Source organism: Myotis yumanensis, unplaced genomic scaffold (assembly GCF_028538775.1).
Source record: "Myotis yumanensis isolate MYYU_CA2020_CCGP unplaced genomic scaffold, mMyoYum1.0.hap1 SCAF_1, whole genome shotgun sequence".
In the NCBI taxonomy this organism is placed as follows: Eukaryota; Metazoa; Chordata; class Mammalia; order Chiroptera; family Vespertilionidae; genus Myotis; species Myotis yumanensis.
Genome location: NW_027223752.1, coordinates 24323062 through 24350214, shown reverse-complemented (window position 1 = coordinate 24350214; position 27153 = coordinate 24323062). Strand labels below are relative to the sequence as shown.

At 42.3% G+C, this 27153-nt stretch overlaps 1 protein-coding gene across 1 annotated transcript in view; it reads left to right on the top strand.

Moving 5' to 3' along the window:
• Positions 1 to 909: 909 nt before the first annotated feature.
• The window catches only part of TSHR (thyroid stimulating hormone receptor), a 100705-nt gene continuing 74461 nt past the window's right edge, over positions 910 to 27153 (top strand). The window contains exon 1 of the mRNA XM_070403493.1: positions 910 to 1100. Within this exon, the coding sequence (XP_070259594.1) occupies positions 910 to 1100 (191 nt within the window). The remainder of the gene's footprint in view (positions 1101 to 27153) is intronic.

Genomic DNA, 27153 nt, shown 5'->3' with positions numbered 1-27153 from the left:
CTTAAGTGTTATTTTTCTTCCCATCTTTTGGGGGGGGAGGGGAGGGCGGGGGAAGCGGGGCTATATGACGCAATAAAATTCCAGGCAGTCCAGAATTTACCTTCAGGCTTCAAGCCAGGTCGCAAGGCCGGCTCCAGAGCACCAGAACTGTTCCTGCCATTCCCGGTTCTCCCCAGCAGATGGCCCCAGAGCCTAGTTCCCGGCCCGCCTCGCCAAGTCCACCTGCTGCAATGTGAGCTGACGCCGCCAGGTGACTCCTCAATACAATTTCTGTGCAAAGCGGTCCGGTTTGCGCTGAAGTTGGGGAGCAGAGAGGGTCCGCCAGAGGTATTGCGCCCCGGCTTCTCCGCACCTCAGGCTGGCATCCTCAGAGGCACCTTAGGCCAGAAGGATCTTGACCCGCGTCTGCCCTGGACCGTGCATTTTGCGGGGAGTTTTCTCTGGAGTGCGTGCGAGCCTTGGAGAAGAAGGGGGAACGGGGGAGAGGGGTCCGACAGGCAGCGCTTTTAGGAGTCTACCCACGGGAAAAGGTGGCCCACTGGACTTACGACAAGGAAAGGAGGGGGCTTCTGAACTAGGCTTTGGAAAGAGCTAATGGAAGGAACGCGCGAGGCTGGCTGGAAAGCAGGGTGGAGACAGCAGGGACTGGTGTTAAGTGTCAGGGAACAGACAGAGCGGGCTGCGTGGCTCAGGGCTAGGAAAGTAAAGCCAATAGGCTTGTTTGCGTGGAGAGTTGCCTAGGGAAACAGAACACTTGAGAGCCTCTTCTTTGCCCTCTCCAGCCTCCTGTTTGGTGCTGAAGTCACAACCACCAGGAGTCCTCTTTCTCCCACTCCTCCCTCTCTCCTTCAGCACGGGGAGCCGGGAGCGCAGAGGGCTGAGAATGAGGCGATAGTGGAGGAAGAAGAAATGGCCTCGGACCCCTGGAAAATGAGGCCGATGCCCCTACTGCAGCTGGCGCTGCTTCTCGGTCTGCCCAGGAGCTTAGGGGGGAAAGGGTGTGTTTCTCCGCCCTGTGAGTGCCACCAGGAGGACAACTTCAGAGTCACCTGCAAGGATATCCATCGCATCCCAGTCCTACCGCCCGGGACACAGACTCTGTGAGTACCTGGGAGAGGAGAGGGTAGGTCCGAGAGGCCAAGGGCAGCCAGAAAGGTGGACAGAAGTGCACAGAAAGAACTTGAGAATAGGCCAAAGGGTGTGTGTGTGTGTGTGTGCGTGTGTGTGTGTGTGTACGCGCGCGCAATGAATAAAAACTCAATCCCATAAATTTGGGATTGCTGACCTCATAGTTATATAATAACGCAGGAAACGGTAACAAAACTTTGGTACAAGATGAGCTATTCTGCATTTTCCCTGCTCCTCGCCCAGGCTAAATCTTCCTTTTACCTCAGGTATGAACAAGATTAGTAGCAATTCAAGAACTGACTTTTCTATCTGATATTGGGTAATAAAAATTTGCAAAAAAAAAAGTATTTCTCCTTTTAGTCTTCCTAGATGGGAAATTATCTTAGCTGGTTTTGCTGGTTCATCAAAAAGTTGACAAAATTTAGTCAGGTATTCTTTTTTAAAATATACCCTTTATACTTTCCATGAAGGTAACTTTGTATGAAGTACCTGAGTTACTTTCTCAAAGGTTAACTGCCCACTAACATAGTGGATCCAGAAGTTTCCTTTGCCTTAGGCTTGGGAGAGGAATAAAGAGGTAAAATTTCATAAATTGCATTTTATCTGCATATTAAATGATGCAAAAAAATTGTCAGATGGTTACTAACCTTATTGGGGTGTTAACACTTCATCCTATATAATAAAAGCCTAATATGCAAATTGACCAAAGGGCAGAATGACCAGCGGGACAACTGGTTGCTACAACGTGCACTGACCACCAGGGGGGCAGACACTCAAAACAGGAGCTGCCCCCAGCCTGCAGGTCCCAGGCCAGCCTAGGCAGGTGCCAGTGGGGGTTCCCCCCTGACCACCCTGTGGGTCACCCTGCAGAGGGAGGCAACTGGCTGCAGCAACGGGGTGATCAGGGGATGGGGCTAGCTGGCGAGTGGCACCAGGCTGGCCAAGATCGGTGCCAGCGGGGGCCCCCGATAACCCCGCCAGTCGCCCCACAGATTGGTCCTGATCGCTGGCCTGGCCTAGGGACCCTACCCATGCATGCATTTTGTGCACTGGGCTTCTAGTAAATTATATAAATGTCTAATCACTATGCTGTACACCTGAACCTCATGTAATATGTATGTCAACTATAATTGATAAAATTTATTTTTAAAAGTTGCCAAATTAAAAACAATGGTAAACAAGTTCTATGGTATGCTTATTCCTTAAGAGACATTTAAATCAATGACCATTGAAAGGATAATTACAGACAAAAGCCAGGAAAAAGGCTTTCTTGGGTGGTTAAAAATGGAGCACAAAGAAAAAAAAATAGTAAAACAACCTAGGCTGGTTAAATCTAGTTCAGGTAAGATAATACAAGTTATTAATGTAGATACATGAAAAGCAATGATGAAGTTGCACTTCAGGATTTTCTCAGGACTGTAGCTGATAGGGACATTAAATAGTGGTGAATGTTGTTTGGTGATTAATGTTGCAGTACAGGTTCTGTGCTCTGAAATACCTCCGTTTCTTATCTCTCTGGATTAATTAGTGCAATAAATTCCAAATACCGCTTTATTCTCCATGCTCCAAACACAGAATAAAATACATTCTTTACTTTTGATTAAACACCTGCATTGACTCTTCATGGCCTCTAGGATGAAACTTTTTTTCTGAGATCCTTTAAGACCTAGTCCAGTATTTCTCTCAAACCTTATGGCTCCTAATCTCTCTGATCAGAATTCCAACTCCTACTGATCAGAATTTCCCGCACATCCCTCCAACTTATTTGCTATCACAATTAACTGTCTTTGCCTTCCCCCCAACATTCTACCCCTCCTGCTTAAAGCAGCTTTTGCCCTGGCTAATACCTACTTCAAGATCCAGATAGTGCCTGGCGGGTGTGGCTTAGTGGTTGAGTGTTGACCTATGAACCTCAAGGTCATGATTCAATCCTAATCAGGGCACATGCCAGAGTTGTGGGCTCAATCCCCAGTAGGGGGAGTGCAGGAAGCTGCCGATGGATGATTCTCTCATCATTGATCTTTCTATCTCTCTCTCCCTCCCCCTTCCATTCTCTGAAATCAATATAAACATATATTTTTTAAAGATACAGATTAGGGGTCAGTTCTTTCCAGAAGCCTCTCTTGAGATCCATGACCCCTAGGCTGGGTGAGTTCCCTCCCCTCAACATTCTGTGCACGACCTCTATCATAGCCTTTAAACATGGCATGCTTTTCTGTAACTTTTCTTTGCATGCCTACCCAAGTAGGACATGAGCTCCTCCAACACAGAAACCCTGTCATTCAACCCTGGAACTACATTGATGTTCAAAAAAAAGTTTAAGTGAGTGAATGACTGAACATAAATATGCTAGTCTCATTATTCACTGTGAGAATAAAGAAGGCCAGAGAGATCACTTATTCAGAGACTTCTTTAAAGGTGGCAGAATTTCAAGTCATTGAAGAGAAATGAGGCTCTGAAAGGAAGTGAATTTGGATTCATCCTGTCAATTCCACCAAATGATGAGGAGAAAGGGTACCATCAGAGAAAGAGCGATGGAGGAGGAGTCAGGAAACCTGAATTCTCTTTACCCCCCTCTCACTGACTGTGAAATTAGGTGAGATCATGGATTTAGGAGAACCCAAGTTTCCTTCTGGGTAAAACAGAGGGTTTAGTTAGGTGCTTTCTGATGTCTGTGATGCTCAAGAGGGAATCCACTGAGCCACAAAGGCTAACAACTGGATAGAGACAGGAGCAAGGAGAATCTGACCTTGAAAACAATTAGGGGGAGGAAGAGGGTGGGACTATTCTGAAGAATTGAGTTATTCTGAGATAGAGAAGAGAACATTTAAAAGTATGGGTAAAGTGGTATGCTAATTTAAATAATGACTACAACCATCTACAACAGTAGCAAAGTGATTTTTGAAAACTTTGTGGGGCAGTAGAGTTCTACTGTGGATTCCCTTCTGTATGTCCTCTTTCAAAAAGTGTATATTTAGGTCCTTTGCCCATTTTTTAATTGGATTGTTTATCTTCCCTTTGTTAAGTTGTATGAATTCCTTTTGTTAAGTTGTATGTATTCTCTGTAAATTTTGGAGATTAAACCCTTATCTGAAATAGAATTGGCAAATATGTTCTCCCATGCAGTGGGCTTTCTTGTTGTTTTGTTGATGGTTTCTTTTGCTGTGCAAGAGCTTTTTATTTTGATGTAGTCCCATTTGTTTATTTTCTCCTTAGTCTCCATTGCCCTAGGAGCTGTGTTGGTAAAGACATTGCTACAGATTCAATGCAATCCCCACTAAAATATTTCAAAGATCTAGAACAAACTCTCCACAAATTCATCTGGAATAAAAAAGACACCGAATAGCCACAGAAATCCTAAGAAAGAAAAACAAAGTTGGAGGGATCACAATACCAGATATCAAGCTATATTACCAAGCCACAGTTCTCAAAACTGTCTGGTACTGGCACAAGAACAGACATATAGACCAATGGAACAGATCAGAGAACCCAGAAATTTACCCAAGCCATTATGCTCAATTAATATTTGACAAGAGAGGCAAGAGCATACAATGGAGTCAAGACAGTCTCTTCAATAAATGGTGTTGGGAAGTTTGGTCAGATACATGCAAAAAAAAAAAAAAAGTGAAACTAGATCACCAAATTACACAATACACAAAAACAAACTCAAAATGGCTAAAGGATTTAAATGTAATATGGGAAACCATAAAAATCATACAAGACTTCATAGGCAGCAAAATGGCATCTATTTTCTTATTTCAGCTCTGATAGCGTAGTAATACACATAAAATATATTATTAAGTGAGTGAATTTTATCTGCTTTATCAACCAATTGAAAAAGTTTTTTTCCCTCCAGAGCTGAGAAATTGTTAACTTGAATTGATCTATTTGATTATTTTAAAATTTCCTTGTTGTACAAAGTATGTTTATTACCCTTCAGATGAAGATTAATTACCTGGAGGTTCATTGGCTTCATGAGGGTCCATTCAGTCCTCCTGGGAATCTGTGATGAAATGAAATTTTGAATACAAGTACACTGCTGAATCTATAACCTTGCTCAGATTTCCAGAGGTGCCCTTAACCCCACCCCCAAAAAAGTCAAGAAATTGTGTTTTGGGAGAATTTGGCATTTTTGTTTAATAACTGTATATTTGGTATTAAATGTGACTCAATCCTTTTATTTTATTAATAGAGGCCCAGTGCACAAAATGCGTGCACTCGGGGTGGGAGGTCCCCTCAGCTGGGATTGCAAGACAGTGCAGGCCAGGCTGAGGGACCCCACCAGTGCACGATCGGGGCCAGGGAGGGACCCCGGGAGGTTGGCCATCCAGGGAGGGACCCCGGGAGGGCTCCAGGGCGTTTCAGGCCCATCTCACTCAGTCCCAATCGGCCAGACCCCAGCAGCCAGCTAACCTACCAGTCGAAGCGTCTGCCCCCCTGGTGGTCAGTGCATGTCATAGCAAGCAGTTGAGCAGCCTTAGCATATCATTAGCATATTATGCTTTGATTGATTGAATGGCCAGACACTTAGCATATTAGGCTTTTAGTATATAGGATAAAGAACACTAAAACATATTTTTAAATAAATAAAAATTGCCTGACCTTCGAACATGATATTTTTTCTCTGAAACACTATTACCTCGTGATGCCTCGCACTTAGCTCTTGAATAGGCTCTTCATGCAGAAGTTCACTAAATGTATTTTAAAGTAGTTTAGAAACAGACTTTACAAGTTTCTGATGCCTCGTATCTGACATTAAATGCTTCATACTGGCCCTGTTTCCATTGTCACTGACGCTGGGTGGGATGCTTAATTACCATTTTGCTTTTCATTGGTGCAATTAAAACACAGTTGAAGGAAATGTATGGGGGAAATGGTCCCATGTGTTCAAAGCTACAAATTGGATTTTTAAAGGGTTCCATTTAGGTATCAGACTCTACTTACTTTGCTTGATTTTGGTTGAATCCTTAAGAACATTCAGGGTGTTTCAATTTTTTTTTCTTAAAATGACAAAGCAGCAGTCATGATTTTTAAACCATCTTATAAATGTTGTTCTCTTACATGTAGTGACATGTAAATATGCCCTGGACTTTTCTGCTCCAGCCCTATTTAAAATATTTTACCCTCAGGATAGTACAGAAACTCAAATATTTCGTCATCATCTTAACTCAATTTTCCACACCCCTCTTGCACCTGGGAAGAGTTCCCTGTGTCCCAGTTTTTCTTTGAAAAACCTGATCCCTGTATTTATATGATATGTGAAGCCTTTGGCTTACATCTCGGAGGCATTAGCTCAATTTTACCCACACCCGAGTGTTATTGTAATTACTCCAGAGCAGGGATTGAAAGCGTCTCTTCTTACTGCCAGCTACTGTCACTCCGCATTTTGTTATTTCCATCTTTTGTGAACGGGAAAGGAGAAACCTAACCTCAGGGAAAGGATCTGTACAAGACAATGAACAGGACCTAAAGCAGCAGTTCTCAACCTGTGGGTCGAGACCCCTTTGGGGGTCAAGCGACCCTTTCACAGGGGTCGCCTAAGACCATCGGAAAACACATATATAATTACATATTGTTTTTGTGATTAATCACTATGCTTTAATTATGTTCAATTTGTAACAATGAAATTGGGGGTCACCACAACATGAGGAACTGTATTAAAGGGTCTCGGCATTAGGAAGGTTGAGAACCACTGACCTAAAGGGAGGGCACCCTTGAGGGGCTCGCCTGTGACAGTGCTGAGTGGGCTTTGTGACTGCTCTGTTTCCTTCTCAACACTCTTCTCAGTTATTTCTGGCTACGTGGACATCCAAAGATTTGAGATGACCAGAAACCTTACCTCTAGACAGGTGGCATTTTATTGCAGCTTTTCTTCCTTCCTACCATTCTTCTTTTTTTCAATAAATACTTATTGATCACCTATATACACAGGTACTATTCTAGGCATTGGTGATATCTTATACATGACCTCATTGATCTGACATTCTAGCAGGGGGAAAGAGCCAAAAAAATAATAATAATAATAATAAAACACATAGAATGTCAGATGGCGATAAGTATAATGGAGAAAAATTAAGGGAGAAGGAGAAGGAATGCTGGAAGTTGCATTTTAAATGGTCCGAGAAGGCCTCAGTGAGCAGGTGACATTTGAATATCAATCTTGGGAGAGAAATTGTGAATAAATGAAAAGACCTCAAGGTAGGAGTATATGGGAGGAGCATGCATAGTATATTTAAGAAGTAACAAGGAGAGAAATGTGTATGTTTAAGAAATAACAAGGAGAGAATGTGGCTGAAGCAGAGAGGGTTGTGGGAAATGAGGTCAAAGAAGTTATAGGACAGATGATGTACTTTGTAGACACTATAAGACATTAAATATGTATATGTTCTAAATGGGATAAGACGTTTAATAGGATTTTTAGTCCAAAAAAAATCACATGAACTGATTTACATTTTACTAGGGTCACCCTGGCAACTGTATTTGTCAATCAGTAAGTGATGACAATGGCTTGGACCAGCTTAACAGCGGGGAAGGAAGTGAAAAATGGTTGAATCTTGGATTTTATGATGGCAAAGCCAACAGGATTTCCTAACAGACTGTGTGGAGTCTGAGTGAAATCAAGAGTTAATATCTTAGCCTGTGTTCTCCAGAAAGCAGAGCCTGTGTGACAATTCCTACTGGGGTGTGTGATTTGGGGGAGCAGAACGGTAGGATGGGGGAATGACATTGGCAGGGAGGGAGAGTCGGCTGCTGCTTCGAAGCAAATAGTTGCTGACCCCATGGGACTCCCTGTGAATTCCGATGCTATGCATCTCAGGACCCTTGCTCTAGGAATGAGGAAAGGGAAATTACATCCATCAGCTTCTAGTCCCCTGGGTCAGGGTGTTAATTGCACCAACCTTCCATGTTTCTTGTGTATAAATGAAGAAAGTGTTCCCAGATAGTGAAAGAAAAGCTCCAGTGTGGAAGGTGAGACCCTGCACTTGACTCTCCAGTCACTCCCCATCCCCCCTCTGCCCGTTGCCCAGGCAACCACTAACCTGCTTCTGTCTCTATGGATTTGTCTATTCTGGACAGTTTATATAAATGGAATCATATCACATGTGACATCTGTGCCTGGCTTTTTTTTACATACTGAGCAGTGTTTTCATGTTTCATGCACACTGTAGGGATGGAAAGGGTGTGGGCAGCCAGACAAGTCACCTGAGGGGAAAACACAGGTCAAGAGGCCAAGCTTTAGGTACTTTCAGGATGTTTCAGGCAGGTTCATTTCTGACACACTGGCGTAGAGAGCAGCCCCACTCCATGTCTAAATGCCTTACACCTTAGATCTAACCATCTGAACGCCAAGAATGCCCATGCTTATTCTCAGAGGCTTAGAACCATGAAATTGCTTCCCCATGTCACAGGTTTTAAGAGTCCCCGGCCAGTGAAGTGTTTCTAGCCAGTTGGCTGAGGAACACCAAGCGCTTATCCCTTCTGCATCCCATGGCAATCTTAGTCAACACTTCTAGAAAGAGGTGACCTCATAGCAATGCATGGTACATGATCTGTTAACTCTTTACCCTTTAAAGAGCCAATACTTATGCAAATGGCTTTTCTCTGTTCTAGGGAAGCTGCAGAACTCAAACAGTATCCTTTTTGTAATGGGTTTTCTCATACTATTGGCTTCTATGGCTTATTTTATTTTTCCATTAAAAAATTTAACCAATATGCCAATAAAGAAAATTTGCTACAATTTTTTTTTAAAAAGGTTCAATGAGAGAAATAGTGTAGTATTCCCCTTATGTTTACCGGAGCCTACTTCTCAGCTATTTCTTTCCAACCCATTCTGGGCTTGGGCTTTGAGGCAGATGTGCGTTCAAATTCTAGCTCTCCACCAACTCACTATGTGGGAGACCATTTGCTCAACTCACAAGATAAACTAATGAGATCTGCTGCAGTTACGTCACGGACTGGTTATGAGGATCACGTGAGATAATGCTAGCAGCTCTACATGAAATACCTGGTAAACCAGAATAAAGCTTTGATCGCAGGTTAACTATTATTGCTAATGCAGTAGTGGGTCTGAGACCCAGATCCGGCAGTGTGGGAATTAACATCAGTTTATAGAGGTCAAGCTCTCACGCAGGGACCATTCAGCAGCTGTTAGGCTTGAGGGCTGTGCAGCCTTAGTAAGAAGAGCAAACACATGTCCTCCATGCAAAAGGGACATTTTAAAGATTTACAGGATTTCTTATCTTCTGCCAGAGATACTTATCCCTGGGGAGTTACTGTTTGTAGGGTAAAGTGGCCGAAATTCTGACTGGACCCTATTGGGTATTTCTGTCCCAATAGGGTCCATAACTCTGTAAGAAGGATTTTATCTGTTCAGTGTCAGATTTTGGCTGAAAAGCCTGTTATTATTTCCAAACTCTCCAGATGCCCCTACTTAATGCTTGGCTGGTCTTCTTAGGTAGCATAACCAAGTTGCCATTTCACAACCAGCCTCCATACCCAGGATCTAAAACAGCAAATCCAGAAGCTCTGAAACGTGCTCTACGAAGCATGAAAGGATCCGTCCAGGTTCTGTCTGATTCAGTTCTGTGAGATAATAGACATTCTAACGTACTTATGAATTCCCTTTATTCATAAGAAACTTGGCACTTTCCAGAAAGTATGTCTCTCATGACCAAGAAAAGTAGGGTGACTTGGGGATGCAATGCTTTCTTTTTATTGTGTGTCTAGTATCTTCATTTTCAATAGCAGCAGTTGGTCTCAGGACCACAATTGGTACTTACCATCTCTATCCTCCACTGTCCATTCTAAATTCCCCAGCTCTCATCCCTTCTGGCCTTGATGACTTATATGATCCAAGATCTCATTCCTCAGAGGTCTAGGCCTGTGGTAACCATACTCTTCTCACACTAGGGTTGCTAGAATTGACTATTTTAGTCATAATTGAGCAAGTACTATGACATGGCCAGGTGGATTCCTGAATTCTACACATATTTCTCCCTACCATCATTATATAACAACTGGTCTACCTCTTCCTGGTGATTAGAATCAGTTACTCCCATCAATTACTGCCATCCTATGTCCCTGGACATAAAGAATCCAAAATGTCCAGGTAGGAGTCATAGCTTGTAGTTCCTTGCAGAGCCTAGAATTGTGGGGATGGGAAGCACAGAATCCCGTGGTGGGTCATTGGCCATAATGGAAACTGGGACCACTTCTGCTTCTGTCCCTTGGTTCCTAGACCTATATATTCTTGCTAACAGGACACAACATCCAAATAGTGTGTAAATCATTGTGTAATTAGCATGATGGTATCCTATCATGGCAGAAGTATTACCTATAAGTTAGCACTTCCATGTGCCTTTGGCAGGTGATTTTATTGCTCTGTAAAACCAATTGCTTCTGGATTATGTGGCACTTGATATGGCCATGGGCTCACCTCCCTATCTCCTTCTCTGGAAAGTAAGTCTCATGATCAGATGGTATGTTATATGAGATTATATGCCTAGATCAGATACTTTTAAATCTCCCAGACAGTGGTGCTAGCTGAGGCTCTAGGCTGCCAAGAATAAGTGCCTACTACTATAACAATAAATCACTGGCCCTTCCAGTAAGAAAAGGCTCAAAGTGGTCATCTTGCCACCAAGTGGCCATGTGGTCCCCTCAAGTAATAGTGTTACATTGATCTCTCTTGCAAACTGGTTGGACTCTCAATGATAGTAGTTGTAGATCAGCCTTGATAAGTAGGGGGGTCCATGCTATTGACATGTAATGTTCATTCTGTTAATATGCCAATCATGCTAATTCTGGAGTGGCCAATGACAAAAGATGGCCACTGTCAACTAATCAATTTTTTCTTGGCTATTCAATGCTTCTTCTGTGGTGGTTATGCTTTGGTGGTCATTAATATATGATACGAAGATCTTCACATTTCATACCCACTCTCATATATTCATCTACATGCATCTAGCCCAGATTTTTTTCTCTGCAAAATTATTATCTTTTTCTTCCCAGGCCCCTGACCAGCTGGGCAATCCTTTTGCTCACGATTCCATATGTAGTCTTATCTCAGGCAACTTTCCCATGAAATCCTCCCACTAGGAAGATTTTCTCTTGCTGCTGTCTGTCAAGGCCACATGCAGCAGATGTCCATTTCAGGTGGACATACTGAAACAACATCTACATACCAAATCAAATGACCCATTAACCAAGTTCAGTTATTCTGGAGCAAATGCTGAGACAGAGTTGGGAATGCATGTGGTTTGCAAGAGGTAACATCTGTGAAAGATAAAGAGAGAGGAAGCAGGACTTGGTAGACACATCCTCACATTCTCGGCAAATCTGACGAAGTCTTGGCCAACCCAGTGAGGAACTCTTAGTGAAGACTACTTGTGAGAGGGGCCCCACATTGGGCATAACAGCCAGGCTCTAGTGCCCCTGCCATGCTCATCCATTAGCTGTGGGCTTACCAGGAAGATTAGGGCCTTGGTTCAAACATGTGACAGATCCCAAATGTGCTACAGATAGAGGCTGGTAGCAAATGTCTTCTTGACAGTTAGACAGAAAGCTGTTTTTTGGAGGGAGATCAGAGTGGCACATTTGCAGAGCTGCCACGTCTTTTTTTTTTATATTTTCAGTTTGCACTTCCTTGGATTTTTCTTTACAAGCTTCTTCTCCTCTACCTAGTACTTACTTGATGTTTCTTAGGTTCTCTTTTCAGGCCACACTTCTACCAGCCATCTTGTCAACTCCCATTCACACATCAAATGAGACTCTCATGAATTTCCATTTCAGATCTTTAGGCTAGGTCTCTTCTGAGCACTAGGTCTATATTATCCATCTGCCTATAAAGATATCTTACAGATTCCTAACATTTAGCATTTCTAAAAGTGACCTCATTATCTCCTTAGCCAAAACTCTTTCTGTGTAGGGATCTCAGTGAATAGTTCACATTTTCCCAGATCCTCAAAACAGACAGCATAGAGTTATCTTTGATACTGTCTTCTCTCTCATTTCTAATATCAAATCCATAATCATTACCAATCTAAACATGTCTTCAATCTGTCTCCATTCCATTCTTGTTATTGCCATCAAAGTTCACACCACCATCATTGTTTCCCACCTGAGCCATTATAAATGGAGTTTCTTCTGTCCTTATTAAACACAGCAGACAGAGTAATAATTATAGAATGTACTGTGGATGAGGTCCTCAATTCCCTGTGTAACAGATCATTGGCTTCTATTGCTCTCAGGAGAGCCTAACAGTCCTGAATTCCTCTTTCAGAGTGATGCTGACTTTGCAATTGTTTTATCTTCTAGACCAGTGGTCGGCAAACTCATTAGTCAACAGAGCCAAATATCAACAGTACAATGATTGAAATTTCTTTTGAGAGCCAAACTTTTTAAACTTAAACTATATAGGTAGGTACATTGTTATTAACTTAATTAGGGTACTCCTAAGGCTTAGGAAGAGCCACACTCAAGGGGCCAAAGAGCCGCATGTGGCTCGCAAGCCGCAGTTTGCCGACCACGGTTCTAGACTATTGGCGCCTAAGGTCAGGGATTGAATGGTATTCACCTTTGCTTCCCTTAGGATACCTAACCTAGTGCCTTGCACATAGCAGGTTCACAAAATTATCCAGGATTAAAGTGAACCTTCAGTGTGCTGGCTAGTAGATCTTTTTAACCAATAGCCATCTTATCCTGGGTTCCCTGGAAAACAGAGTCTGAGGCAGAGTTAACTTGCTAATGTGAGAGTGAGGAACAAGAGAAGTAAGGCAGGGGGGCCCGTGCTTCCTTCCCAAAGAGACAAGAGAAACCCAGCAGGTAATGTGGCAAGTGCTCTGCACAGCCACACGGGGTACCTGTGGACAGGCTCTGTGAAGGCCGTGCTTTAAGGCAGTTCATGAGAAGGAACTCACCCACCTCCTGTTTCTCATTGATCCAAGTTACTCCCTGCACTTCCTTTGTGTCATCTGGCCCCTTCTATGGCTCCCTGGAAAGATGGCTTTCATGCCCTATTGGGAGGCCTTTCATTTGAGTCCAGAGTGGACACAGGTGCATGTAAGATGTGGCCAACAAACTATCCCTGAAGCTCAGCCTGTTGTGACTTTTACTGGGTTAGATTTTAAATACACTGATCCTAGAAATACAAAACTGGTGGCAGTTTTCTTTAAGAGCGTGGCCTGCAACAGGAATAGTTGTTAAACGTTTTATACAAATAAATAGTGACTATGATGAATAAGAAGATTAAAACACAGATTGAACATGTCCTGATTTTTCTCTCTTAATCAAGAATAATTTGCAAATCCATACATGGCTTTTTAAAAAACTATATATTCTCATCTGATCTTATGATTCAAAATTAAAAGACCTATAAACTCCTCTTCCCATGAAATCACTCAATACAGTACAAAAGTCCATCCTTTAGCCTATCACTCTCTATCCCCATATGTAACTCATACCTACAATGAAAGTTGCTCACCAGCACACATGACAAAAAAAACACTGAAGTGGGAGGGGGGTGGGGGGGATTCTTTTCTCAAGCAAGTGGTTCTATCCACTTACGAAAAAGACTTGAGAGCTTGGACAGACTTCAAGAGCCTCTGAATGTTTTTCTTCAGCAGAAATTCCAGCCCAGATGTTCAATAACCCAGGTTTGTTTTCAAAGAGGAAATAAAGAAACAAATCTCATAAAGACAGGCCAGACTTTGAAAGCAATTAATGATGACAGGTCCAAGGATTCTGCTTCATTTTATTATTAACGCTGCCACTCTTTCCAGATTCCAATGTCAGATATTGGTGAAGGAGAAGTAAAAAAAAAAAAAGTCTGGAAATTGAAGATAAAATTCAACATACAGGGGACCTTTTGAAGTAGTGTTCAGAGTGGAGAAGGAGTAATTGAAGGGTCAGCTGACTGCCAGGGGATACTGTGAAGTTAGCAGATGAAAACGGTGGACAAACAGGAGCCTAAGGAAGGTCTAATCATAAACTTTACACTTTGAACAGAGCATTGCAGATCAAAATCAGCTGACATATTGGTGGAGAAGCTGCTTTATTTTTGTTTTTTATGTGTTTTGTTTTTTTTAATTATTACCCGAGGACATATTTTTATTGATTTTTAGAAAGAGAGGAAGGGGGAGAGAGAGAAACACTGATTGGCAACCTCTAATACACACCCTGACTAGGGATCAAACCCACAACCCAAGTATGTGCCCTCACTAGGAGTTGAACCCACAACCTTCTGGTGCATGGGATGATGCTCCAACCAACCGAGCCACCTGGCCAGGGCGAGAAGCTACTTTAAATTCATTTATACCAACAAGCCCAGAGAGTGATAAAGAAATCAACTCATAAATCTCAGAAGTCACTATGTGGAATTTCCAGGGAATTTGGGGAAATAAATGTTAGACTAGAAAGGATCACTTAGTTCTGGTTTTCAAAAAAAATTAAAAATTAAAGGGAAAAGGTACTTATTAAGCACTGACCAGTATGTGCTGGTCAGTGTTTTGGGTTGTGGGTTGTATAAAAAGTGTCATAGCCTTTCTTCTTGAGTCTCTCACATTCTAGTCAGGAAACTGGACGTAAACTTTTCCCTCACGCAATATGTTAAAGTCTGTAACAGAGGTAAAGGGCAATGCACATGGAAAGAAGAAAAAAGATTTAAATAATTGCTACTATTTGTATAGTGGTTTAGAATGTATGAATAGCTTACATTATCTTATTTCATTTAATTCTCAAAACAATTCTGATGGAGAATTCTCAACTTACAGAATAACCAGAAGCTCAGAGCAGTTAAGTGGCCCAGCTATTTGACTGTTTAGATGCTCTTTGCTTCCCCAATGTCTGCTCCCTTTCCTGGGAGATTTGAACTATTTTTAAATGAATTATTGTGCAATACAAATGCCACACATGACTACAGTTCTTCTTTATTCTTGGAAACTTTCTCCTATGACCCAGGAAATGACTACTATTTGTTTATTGCAGAATTTTCTGAGTCACGTTGCCCTGTCATAGTAAGCTTTCAGCCAACCAGCAGAAGGAGCACCAACATACAAGAGGATTTCATCTCAAAGGTTTACTTCTAGTTGCCTAAGGGGGCCAGAAATTCAGACCTGGTCCTCCAGGGAAGGAAATGTTGTCCTGGTAATTGGGGAAAACCTGGGCTTTAAGCAATGGCGCCACTAAACATCCAATCTCTCATCTACAATTTCTTGGGATTCTTACAGCAATAAAGGAGGGAATCTCTCTTGTACTGGTTTCTCCTTGGCCCTCCAGTGGCTCCTGTCTTCCCAAATCCTAAAGAAATAGACCCTGTGGACTGAGGTGGGTGGAGCTGGTGGGATGGAGAGAAAAAGAAAAAAGTTTCTTCTCGTCCAGCTTCCACTCATCAGATCTGTTCTTCCGAAGCAAATACAAGACTTCACACTGGTCTACCAAGTCTCTTCTCTGCTCTCTGGGTACCCGGAAACCAAATCTAGTAAGCTGCTAAATCTCAGTTTCTTCAACTGGAGAGAAAATTACTGTTTAAATTATTCTGCTACCACTATTATCATACAGTTAGTTACCTTTATTTTCTGTTCTTAATCTCATTTAATCCACGTCAGCCTTATGAGGCAGGTTTTATTGTTCCCATTTTAAAGATGAGGAAACTAAAGGTTCAGGAACTCAGTTGTGGTCATACTGCTAGAAAGGCATGGTGCTCGGACCCTCGGGCCCCAAAGCCCCATCTATTCCTCTCTGTTGGGAAGTATTATTCTTCTTAGAGTGACACCATCTCACAGTTGCACCCTACGACCTTTATTATCCCCATCTCATAATAATTCCATGAGGTGAACAGGGTAAATATTGCCTCTGCCCTTCCCTTTTTACCTCTTTAGCCCCATTTTTAAAAAAATATATTTTTTAAAAAACTAAAGCTGCCTGCCCATGGTTACTCAGTGGTTGAGCACTGTGAGCTTAATCCCCAGTTGGGGGCATGCAGGAGGCACCTGATCAATGATTCTCTCTTATCATTGATGTTTCTCTCTCTCCCCCGCCCCCTCCCTTCCTCTCTGAAATCAATAAAGACATATTTTTAAAAAACTAAAGCTAAGAAAATGCAAAGGATTTTTCCGAGGTTACATAGATAACAGATGGAGTTGGAATTCCACAGGCTTTAGTCCTGCTATTGCTACACACACTGCTTTGTCTCCTGGAGATCAAGACCCAGCATTGCCTCTAGCTAGCACTTTAACCCTCAAATGGTCATTTAAACCCTGCAGTTTTGTATATGGAAAAAAAGTTGGGAATAGCAATAATAATAATAATAATATCTGTCAACTACCTTGCAGTATTATTACAAAGATCAAATGAAATATTATGCATAGGTGTTTATGGAATAAGTAAACAATATACAAACCAATATAATTTTATTCTTAGGACTATCCTGAGGTAAAAAAATAGATTATCTGGCTTCTGGCAAAACTGCAAGATAGGGCAGGATAGTGTTTAACATTACCCATCTCCCCACTTCCCTAGTCCCAGGTCACACATGGTCTCCTGCTGTCTTTGTCCTGCCTCTCAGAAAGAAATGTCGCCTACAATGGCATTTTAAGGTATTTAAGAGGCAGGAGATCTTCCATATTTACCTACATTTTATGACGAGGCTTCTTGTCTTGACTGTCCCATTAGGTGGTATGAACCTCCCTTGGGAGGTACCCACAGCTCCTTCGCCTTTGCATGGGACTAGAAGCAATTTTGTTGTACTTTAGAGGGAAACCTTGAAAGCCAGGTGAGGTGTCCTTACATCACTGTGAACTATCTCAGTGTCCATTGATATAGTTGATAACAAAAATGAAGTCGTTTAAAAGGAAGAAACTGAGAATTTTTCCACTGATCCAGGACATGGGGACAAGAATGTACTGCTTTCTGTATGCAATTTGTGAAACATAAAGTAGGCAGTTTCTGTTCTTTTAAGTTACTCTGTGTGCATGTGTGTATGTGTGTGCGGGGGAGAGGAATTGATGTGGAAGATATAAAGAGCATTGGAGGGAACGGGGTCATCATTTCCTTGCTAGATTTATTGTTTCAATTGAATATTTTTTTGAGTGCTGGCACTATGCTAGCTAATGGAAATGGAATGCTGCACAAGATAATTTGGCCTTACTCTCATGAAATTGCATCCCAGATGGACGGCCAATGTTGATCAAAAAATTACAAGTGTGGCCCTAGCTGGTTTGGCTCCATAGATAGAGTGTCAGCCTGTGGACTTGAAGGGTCCCAGATTTGATTCTTCGATTCTTGTTGGGGACACATGCCTGGGTTGTGGGCTCGATCCCCAGTAGGGGGTGTGCAGGAGGCAGCCGATCAATGATTCTCTCTCATCATTGATATTTCTCTCTCTCTCTCTCTCTCTTCCTCTCTGAAATTAATAAAAATATATTTAAAAAATAATTACAAGTGTGGTGGATTTGTAAAGAAGACAAAGAGACTTCCATTGTGACTTTCTTCCTGAGCACACTGCAATGCCCTGGTGCTGTCACTTACAAAGATCAGGCAGAGGCAACTGCCACCTATTAGAGCACTCCAAATGGCTTCCAACAATAAAAAACTTACATTTCCTAAATAATAACTATTCTAAAAAGAAACAAATCTTGGCTCTTAGTCTCTCTAAAGCCAAAATAAAGGCAATGAGATCTATACAACATTATCTTGACCTCACTGACCACTAGACAGTCCAAGAAACAGGCGTGCAATATGGTAGAAGGAAGGATAAAGAATATGTTTTATAAGGATAATAAATTCTGCTGACACTTCCCCTTCTGAGCTACAATAATTCTGGCCTCTTTTATAATCATACCCTGTTGGAAAGCCACACGGCTTGGAGCAGTTTTTGCCTACTACAGATTTTAGTTTCCAAAACTACATCTCCATGAGTAAGGAGACGGGCAGTCTCAGGTTGGCTGGCTCCATCAGAAACACTTAAAACTTGATTGCACAATTGTATGACCAACTGGGGTCTTAGCATCCACTTGAATTTCCTCATTGGCAATTTTGAGGATATCATATTGCTTGGGAAAGAAAGAGGGACTAGTTATTATGACTTTCATGAACTTACAGAGCTTTAGTATTGGAAAAGTAGACCATCTACTTTAACTTTCTACCCAGTGTAAGAATCTCCTGTACTTGATTCATGATAGTCGTCCTTTGAATACATAAGTAAAGGAAACTTACTATCTCGTTGTTGAAGAATTCTGTCAACCTTTCCTACACTGGAGAAAATCTACCACCATTGGTCTCAGATGTGTCCACTAAAACCCCATAGACCAGTGGTTCTCAACCTGTGGGTCGCGACCCCTTTGGCGGTCGAACGACCCTTTCACAGGGGTCACCTAAGACCATCCTGCCTATCAGTTATTTACATTATGATTCATAACAGTAGCAACATTACAGTTATGAAGTAGCAACGAAAATAATTTTATGGTTAGGTCACAACATGAGGAACTGTATTTAAAGGGCCAGAAGGTTGAGAACCACTGCCATAGACCAAATCAGAAAGAACGTCACTTCTATTTAATGACTTTCCTCCTCCCTGGTATAAGAAGTCTTTTCTAAGCTAAACATTCCAGTGCTTTCCTCCATTACATATACAAAATGATCCTCTGAACTGTTACCATTTTGGTTTGGGAAACCAGGGAGATGGGTGAGAAACAGAATGTTTGTGTCTCTTACCTAACATATTTGCTATTTCTCTGTTTTGTAACATCGGCAGATTAATCAGCATACCACCTGTGCCCCCGTTCACACTGGGAATGAAACTGCACAGAGTTACTTTAATTGTAAAGATAAAAGCAAAATTTCTCCATTCATATTGCCAGAGGGGGTGGCTTGCCAAATCATTCTCTTTGGTTCTAGAAAATGCCCAAAAAATAATATTGACTTTAAAATTCAGCTCTGGGTTTAAAGATGCTGCCATGCTGTTCAGTCATAAGAATATATAATTTTTTTATTTCGATTATGCTGCTAATTTTAGTAACTTTGGCAAAGGTTATAAAAACAGGCAGTCCCCAACTTACAGGGTTATGTTCCAGCAGTCATTTGTTTGGAATGTATTTTACATGCTTATTAAACTTTCTGGCTGGCCTACCAAAGACTTTTTAACCCCTAAGATGCCAGGCATCTAATGCCATCCCATAATCAGCTGCAAGCCAGAATTCACTCTCAGGTTTTATTTAACATGTCCCTTAAGCACCACCAGAAATATTCTAGCACCCAACACTATGTTTAACAATGTCTTTCTAACTTAATATGTCCAAGAAACTACTGGGAACACAAGGAATATTTTCATGCTTCCCTTCTCCTATCCAAGTGAGTTAAGGACTCCCTGCCCCAGTCAAGGAAACTAAGAAACCGGGACGCCTTACGACATGAGCCTGCTGGTGGTTGGGAGGGTGAAGTTAGTGGTTGACCTTATGGGGGGAAAAGCACACTGCTCAGCTATACTTCTCAGTCATCATTGGTTCTACTCAGATTTCCATTCTTTCCTTCCAAGTCAGCCTGATACATAGACTCTTCATTCATATTTATTCTCAATATCTACTACTGTCTTCTCTCTCTCTCTCTCTCTCTCTCTCTCTCTCTCTCTCTCCTTAGATTAAATTGCTTTTGCATGTACAGTATTAATTCCACTGATGTCATAATAACCCTATAAATAAGTAGTGAGGACACTACCACCTCCATTTTACAAATGAGCAAAGGCTTAAAGAGGATAAACAACCTGCCCTCGCAGTATGAACTAGACCAGCTTCACCACAGCACTGCCTTGCTTCACTTCTTAAAAACAAAAGATATGTATTTTAGAAAAATTTTAGATTTATATTTGTTGTCTCAAGTTATTTTTATAAAGATGCACAGTATTTGTAGCCTCTTTGTCATTTCTAATACAATTATATACTAGCATTGTGTTTTTTCCTGTCTTTTTCCTAATCAAGCTTGCTGTGATGTTTGTTTGTTTTATTAATTTTTTTCAAAGAACCATCTTTCACATTAGTTTATCAAGTTTTTAAAATTATGGTACAATATTTATGGCCTAAGAGAAATACTAATTAGAATATTTAGTCACATATAGTAACTTCTAGGAAAACAGATGTTGCTTTGTTTCAATGACACTGAAAAATGTCCCCTGGAAAATGTGAATTAAGTTTTGTTTTGTTTCCCCTATGTGGCTTTTGCATGGAGAATCTTAACAGGTATACTTGATTGTAGATACATTTAGGTGTTTTTTTCTGATGAACATGTTAATATAGGATTTATTAGATAAGTGATAAACATTGTTGCTACGAGCTAAACATGCAGGCCCTGTCTTCTAGGAATTTTCAAGCCAGTGAAAATGTATAGTCTCTCTCTGTTGTCTACCATACTCTGTTGTGAGTCAAGAGCTTTGTTAACCAGTCCTCCTGACACTGAGCACCGGGTTCCCGGGAGATTAAGTGATGGACCTGGACCTCACAGCCGGTGAGCTCGGATTCCATCCTCCAAAGCTTACTCTTCCCACCGGACCACACGTATGGCCCACGGGTGATAGTTACTCTGCCCTTTTAGAGTCTGAGAAAACACTGTTTGGTGGTCTGGCATCATCTATGTTTACGTGGCTTGATTTGGAATAGAGTATAATCCTAGTTCGTGATGAAAGGATTTCATGTGTTAACCTTATGGGTCATGATGTTTGTGCAGGGGGGAAATGTGCACTAATCTTTTTTTTTTTTGTAAATCTCCACCTTAGGATATGTTTTTAATTGATTTTTAGAGACAGAGGAAGGGACACAGAGAGAGAAAGAAACATCTATGTGAGAGAGAAACATGGATTGGTTACCTCCCAGACACACCCCGACTGGGGATTGAACATGAATCCTGGGTATGTGCCCTGACCAGGAATCACACCCACAACCTTTTGGTGTTCGGGATGACACTCCATCCAACTGAGCCATCAGCCAGGGTATACTCTTTAATTCACGATTAAAACAAATATACCCATGAGAGATGGGCCTATAAAATTCACCTTAATTGTTGAAATGCAGTAAATATCTTTCAAAAATATCTAACTGGTCCAATTATTTCAGTCTAAAAGGCAATTGGAGATGTTCTATATCAAGGTTCCCCAGCCCTCCTGTGAGATGGAGCTGTTTTTCATTTGCTTGCAGGCTGGAAGAGGAGTGAAAACAATGTCAGGATGGTCCTGCTCAGAGCCCTAGAAGAGCTGCCTTTATGGAGTGTTTGTGTCCCCAGGAGGAAACGAGATGGTCTGAGTCTATGGGTTAGACCAGAGAGAGGGGCTGGGTATTACCAGCCAATCCATGATCTTAGAAATCTCCTGACTGAGTCACATGAGGACAAGTATCTTAAAACAAACAAACAAACAAACAAACAAACAAAACAGAAAACACTCTGTTTTATTTATTTTTTAAAAAATATGTTTTTATTGATTTCAGAGAGGAAGGGAAAGGGAGAAAAAGAAACGTCAATGATGAGAGAGAACCCTCGATCACTGCCTTCTGCATGCCCCCTACTGGGGATTGAGCCCGCCCTGACTGGGAATTGAAATGTAACCTCCCGGTTCATGGGTCGATGCTCAATCACTGAGCCACACCAGCCAGGCACAAATATCACAAATATCTTTCTGATGGTGTTAGCATCCAGAATTGGGCAGGAGTAGTTGTGTCTAGGAGATTTAAGGAAGAATAAATAGATGAGACCATATATATATATATATATATATATATATATATATATATATATATATATCAGTGCACAAAATTCATGCACAGGAGCGGGGGGGGGGTGTCCCTCAGCTCAGCCTGCACCCTCTCCAATCTGGGACCCCTCGGGATATGTCTGACTGCCGGTTTAGGCCCAATCCATGTGAATCCCTCAACTGGCAGTCGGACATCCCTCTCACAATCCAGAACTGCTGGCTCCTAACCACTCACCTGCCTGCCTGTCTGATTGCCCCTAACAGCTTCTGCCTGTCAGCCTGATCACCCCCTAACTTCTCCTGCCAGCTTGATTGATGCCTAACTGCTCCCCTGCTGGCCGATCGCCTCCAACTACCCTCCCCTGCTGGCCCAATCACTCCCAACTGCCCTCCCCTGCAGGCCTGGTCCCCCCCAACTGCCCTCCCCTGCAGGCCTGATTGCCCCCAACTGCCCTCCCCTGCCAACCTGATTGCCCACAACTTCCTTCCCCTGCTAGCCATCCTATGGCAGCCATCTTGTGGTGGCCATCTTGTGACGATGTCGTGGAAGCCATCTTGTGATGACATCATGTGAGGATGTCGCACAATGCCACCTAGGCTTTTATTATATAGGATATATATACACATATATGAAAAACCAGACGAAGTGCCTGAAAAAAAATTAGCTTTCGCCAGAACCGGTTTGGCTCAGTGGATAGAGCGTCGGCCTGCGGACTGAAAGGTCCCAGGTTCGATTCCGGTCAAGGGCATGTACCTGGGTTGCGGGCACATCCCCAGTAGGAGATGTGCAGGAGGCAGCTGGTCGATGTTTCTCTCTCATCGATGTTTTTAACTCTCTATCTCTCTCCCTTCCTCTCTGTAAAAAATCAATAAAATATATTTTAAAAAAAAATTAGCTTTCAATAGATTTCTTCTCCAGTTCCTACTTGTCCTCTTGATCTTATGCTTGACACCTCTCTGGACTTGTCAGTACAAGCCCTGAATGTTTCACTGAACAAACTACACAGTTGGTGCCACTGGACTCTTTAACATGCTCTAATTGCCACAATTTCATTGGAAGGGACCAGGGTTGGCAACCAATCTGAGGCTAAGGGATTTGATTGTAGAATTCCCACACCAAGTAGGAGGCATAAAATGACTTGGAGACCTGGTCATAGTTCCTGCAGCTATGGTTCATGGCATGTTAGCAGAACACAGTCTCAGAAAGTTATTTCCTAAAAGCTTTCCAAAGAGCTGGTTCTTCACACAGAGAGTTTTGGCCAATTGCAATGACAGGGAGAAACTAGAGTCTCAGGAAGAACAGAATTTATAAGCCTTAAGTTTCATTTTGTTTTGGATCAGATGTTCCTTAAACATAAACCTTCACCTGATCCTAATTTTCATTTCAATTCCATAGACCGGTGATTTAAGTGTTGGGGATAGAGTTCTTAGAATCTGTTTATGTGGTATAAATACAGAAATGGTCTGGTTCTGAGTATTAGGATCATGATCCATGTTTGGATATGAACTCAAAACCTCTCTAAGTCACGTGTTATTTTTTGAAGCACAGAAACTGGACCTCACAAACAACCTAAATCCCTCTATTTGAGAAACTAAATAAGCACTGAGTTTTCTTGCCATAAAGTTTTGCACTGCATCTAGAATGCTTTCTTAAATAGTATCTCTGGGAGTCCTGGTCAAGGGGACGTACCTGGGTTTGAGGTTTGCTCCCTGCCCCCACTCTGGTGCATGCTGGAAGCAACCAGTTGGTGTGTCTCTCTCACATCGATGTTTCTTGCTCTGTGTTCAGTTTCGAGTTGGCTAGACTGCAAGTTTGCTTGTAAATCTGTGGGTTTTGTTTTGTTTTGTTTTGTTTAGACTTTTGAATGCATTTTTTTTTATTGTTATTGATTTCAGAGAGGAAGGGAGAGGGAGAGATAATAGAAACATCAGTGATGAGAGAGAATCATTGATTGGCTGCCTCCTGCACGCCCCCTACTGGGAATCGAGCCCGCAACCTGGGCATGTGCCCTTGACCAGTATCGAACCAAGGACCCTTCAGTCTGCAGGCCAACACTCTATCCAAGGAGCCAAACCAGCTAGGGCTTTTGAATGCATTTTTTTTCTCAGAGGGTGGTCAGCGTCTCAGGCCGAACCCCTAAGCCTATTTCACCTATTCTTGTAGTAGAACTATGGGTAGGTTCAGTTTTGTGTTTAGGAATGGTGAAGGAAGTACATGTTTGCTTCTATCTTTAATCATTTCAAATTTGTTAGAAACATAGACTTATTGGCCTAGATAACCACTCAGTGAGTTTAGACAGTTGCTCAAGTTAATAATGTTTTAAGTTATTGATGGGGGTTATGGACATGGACTTTGAAGTCAAAGAGATCGTGCTTTATCTATTTACTTGATCAATTCTTTCTGATATCTCACCATTAAGCCAGACACTAATAGAAACAAACTTAAAATGATGAATATAACTTCTCTTACTAGCTTACACTACATTGCTTTTCTCAGTGGTATTCAGTTTTCTTAGTTATAGGAGTGGGAGAAAGATAAAAACATATGCCTCATAGAGTTGTCATTAATATTAAATGAAATTAATGCATGGAAAGTATCCTATATAATAAAAGGCTAATATGCAAATAGACTGAACGATGGAACAACCAACCAACCAAACAACCGGTCACTATGACATGCGTTGACCACCAGGGGGCGTGCACGGAACATGGTGGGTGTTGGCCATGGCAGGATGGTGGAGCAGGTGAGCGGGGGACACCAGACCAAAGTGTGGTGCCATTCACTGTCATCGGGGCAAGCCTCCTGTGGTTACTGAAAATTCTTTGCTCCTGTGCACTGTGGTCTTGCCCAGCACTTGCACCCGCTACCAGCGCTGGAGCCACTGCTTGCACCACTGCCAGTGCCAGCCCTACTCGCACCTGCAGCCAGTGCTGGAGCCACCGCTCACACCTGCTGCCAGTGCCCTGCACCAGTCCCAATCATTCGATGCCATCAATGGGTGCAAGTGGTGGCTGCTGGCCCTGATCGCCCCTGAGGGCTTCTCCACCTCCCCCTGCTCCTGAGGGTGATCGGGCAGCAGCTGCTGCTCACACCCACTGATGGCGCCGGCCCCGCTCACACCTGCTGCTGGCATCAGCCTCGATCGCTCCGTACCTTCAGCAGGTGTGAAAGGGGCAGCATCGTCAGTGCATGGGAGCGGCAGGAGTGGGACTGCTGGCAGACAGGGGACCAGGGGGCTGCGGTGGGAGGGGCCAGGTGGGGGCATGGAGGATGGCCTGAGACCCGCCCCTATGCCTATGGTAGCCTCACGGCCCACAGTTTCTTTCAAGGTGCATGAATTTGTGTACTGAGCCCCTAGTTTAGCATAAAGTGAAATTTCAGTGTATGGTAGCCACTGACATGACTGTGGACCAACTTCTCATTTTAAAGCTACAAAAGAGCTCACCTGGCATGGCTCCGTGGTTGAACGCTGATCTAGAAGGTCACGGTTCAATTCCCGGTAGGGGGTGTGCAGGAGGCAGCCAGTCAATGATTCTCTCTCATTATTGATGTTTCTATTTCTCTCTCTCCCTTCCTCTCTGAAATCAATAAAAAATATATTTTTAAAAAGGAGAAAGTTTATGTGCACAAGATGATTTTGTGAATATTGAGTACTTACAAAAATAGTAAAAAAAATTTTTTTAAGCTGAAAAAGACTATATCACCCAGACATTCTCACTCTCCTTTTAGCCCACCCTCTCTTACCTGGGCATAGGCTTTATTGTCAGACAGCCTTGCCAAGATGGGCACTAGTAGCTTTAAGCTTCCTGTCCCCATTGCTAACGATTCTGAGAAGACTGTCCACTTGGACCACATGGAATAAATTTATGAAAAAGAGGATTTCTATTTCTAGAAAGCAGGGATTACGGAAAGACATGATAGGCAGACAAGAACCATAGCTACCATACTTCACTTTAGTGAGACAAAGCAGGGGAGGGAAGGGATATAAATATGTGGTGATGGTGGTGGTGGTGGTGGTGGGTGCACCCCTATGTGTTTGTGAACTGGGATTATGATGTAAAGTTAGAAGCAGTGAACTAGAAACTAAAAAATGATCAGTTCCTAAAGAAAAAAAATAGATAAAGTGTGAGCACTCCCCAAAGTAAATTATTATATTTGCATTTAAATTTCTTCATTTTACACCATTTTTCACAATCCCTTCTTATTTAACATAGAGAAGTCAACTACAACTACAGGTATTCCAGCAATTAAATTAGGACTCATTTGGGAGCAATTTTCAGAAATCTATTGCCATTTAATGAAGATAAAGGTGACAGTTAAAGATACTCCTGGGCCTACCTGGAGATCACAAGGCCAAACCAGATTTCTATACAGGAAAATGCAAGTGATCAACTTGCTTTTATTTGCAAAGACCAAATCAGAGAAGTACACTCATGAAATTTAGATCCAGTAATATAAAAGAACAAGAAAGGTAGATCTTCCCGAATAAGTTTCCAAAACAATATGAAGCTAACATTACCAAAATACATGGGCTATAGCAGAACCTTCTAAACAAGTATGAGTAACCACTGAGTGAATTTATGTAATGAGTGGGGTAATCAAGAATTTTCACTGCTTTACCATGATGATCATAATTTGCATCGACCCAACATCCTTGATCTCAGAATGATGCTCAAAAATGTTAAGAAACAGTCTTGCCGCTATGGATCAGTGGTTGAATGTCAACCCATGAACCAAGACGTCTCAGATTCAGGTTCAATTCCCAGTCAGGGCACATGTCAGGTTGCTGGCTCAGTCCCCAGTGGGGGGCATGCAGGAAACAGCCAATTGATGATGTTTCTCTCTCATTGATGTTTTATCCTGTTCTAAGTTTACAACCTCACTTCTCAAAAAAAATAAATAAATAAATGATGCTACTCAGTAGCTGGTACATTGCGTTCATTCCTCTGAAAGTGGGCTTTAAAATTGCAGCTATTACCTCTGCCCGGCTTGCTGGTGTCTGCAGGGCCAGAGGCTTGCCTCGCTCCCAAAGGCCATCAGGCATACACCCTGGAAGAGCTCCAGAAGCACGGCCACAGCAGGAGCACCTGACCGATCCTGCACCAAAAGGGGCATGATTTGACCAGATTTTTGGAGGAGCATCCTGGTGGGGAAGAAGTCCTGAGGGAACAAGCTGGAGGTGATGCTACTAAAAACTTTGAGGACCCCTGGAACTCTACAGATGCCAGAGAACTGTCCAAAACATATAGCACTAGGGAGCTTCGTCCAGAGGACAGACAAATGATAACCAAGCCTT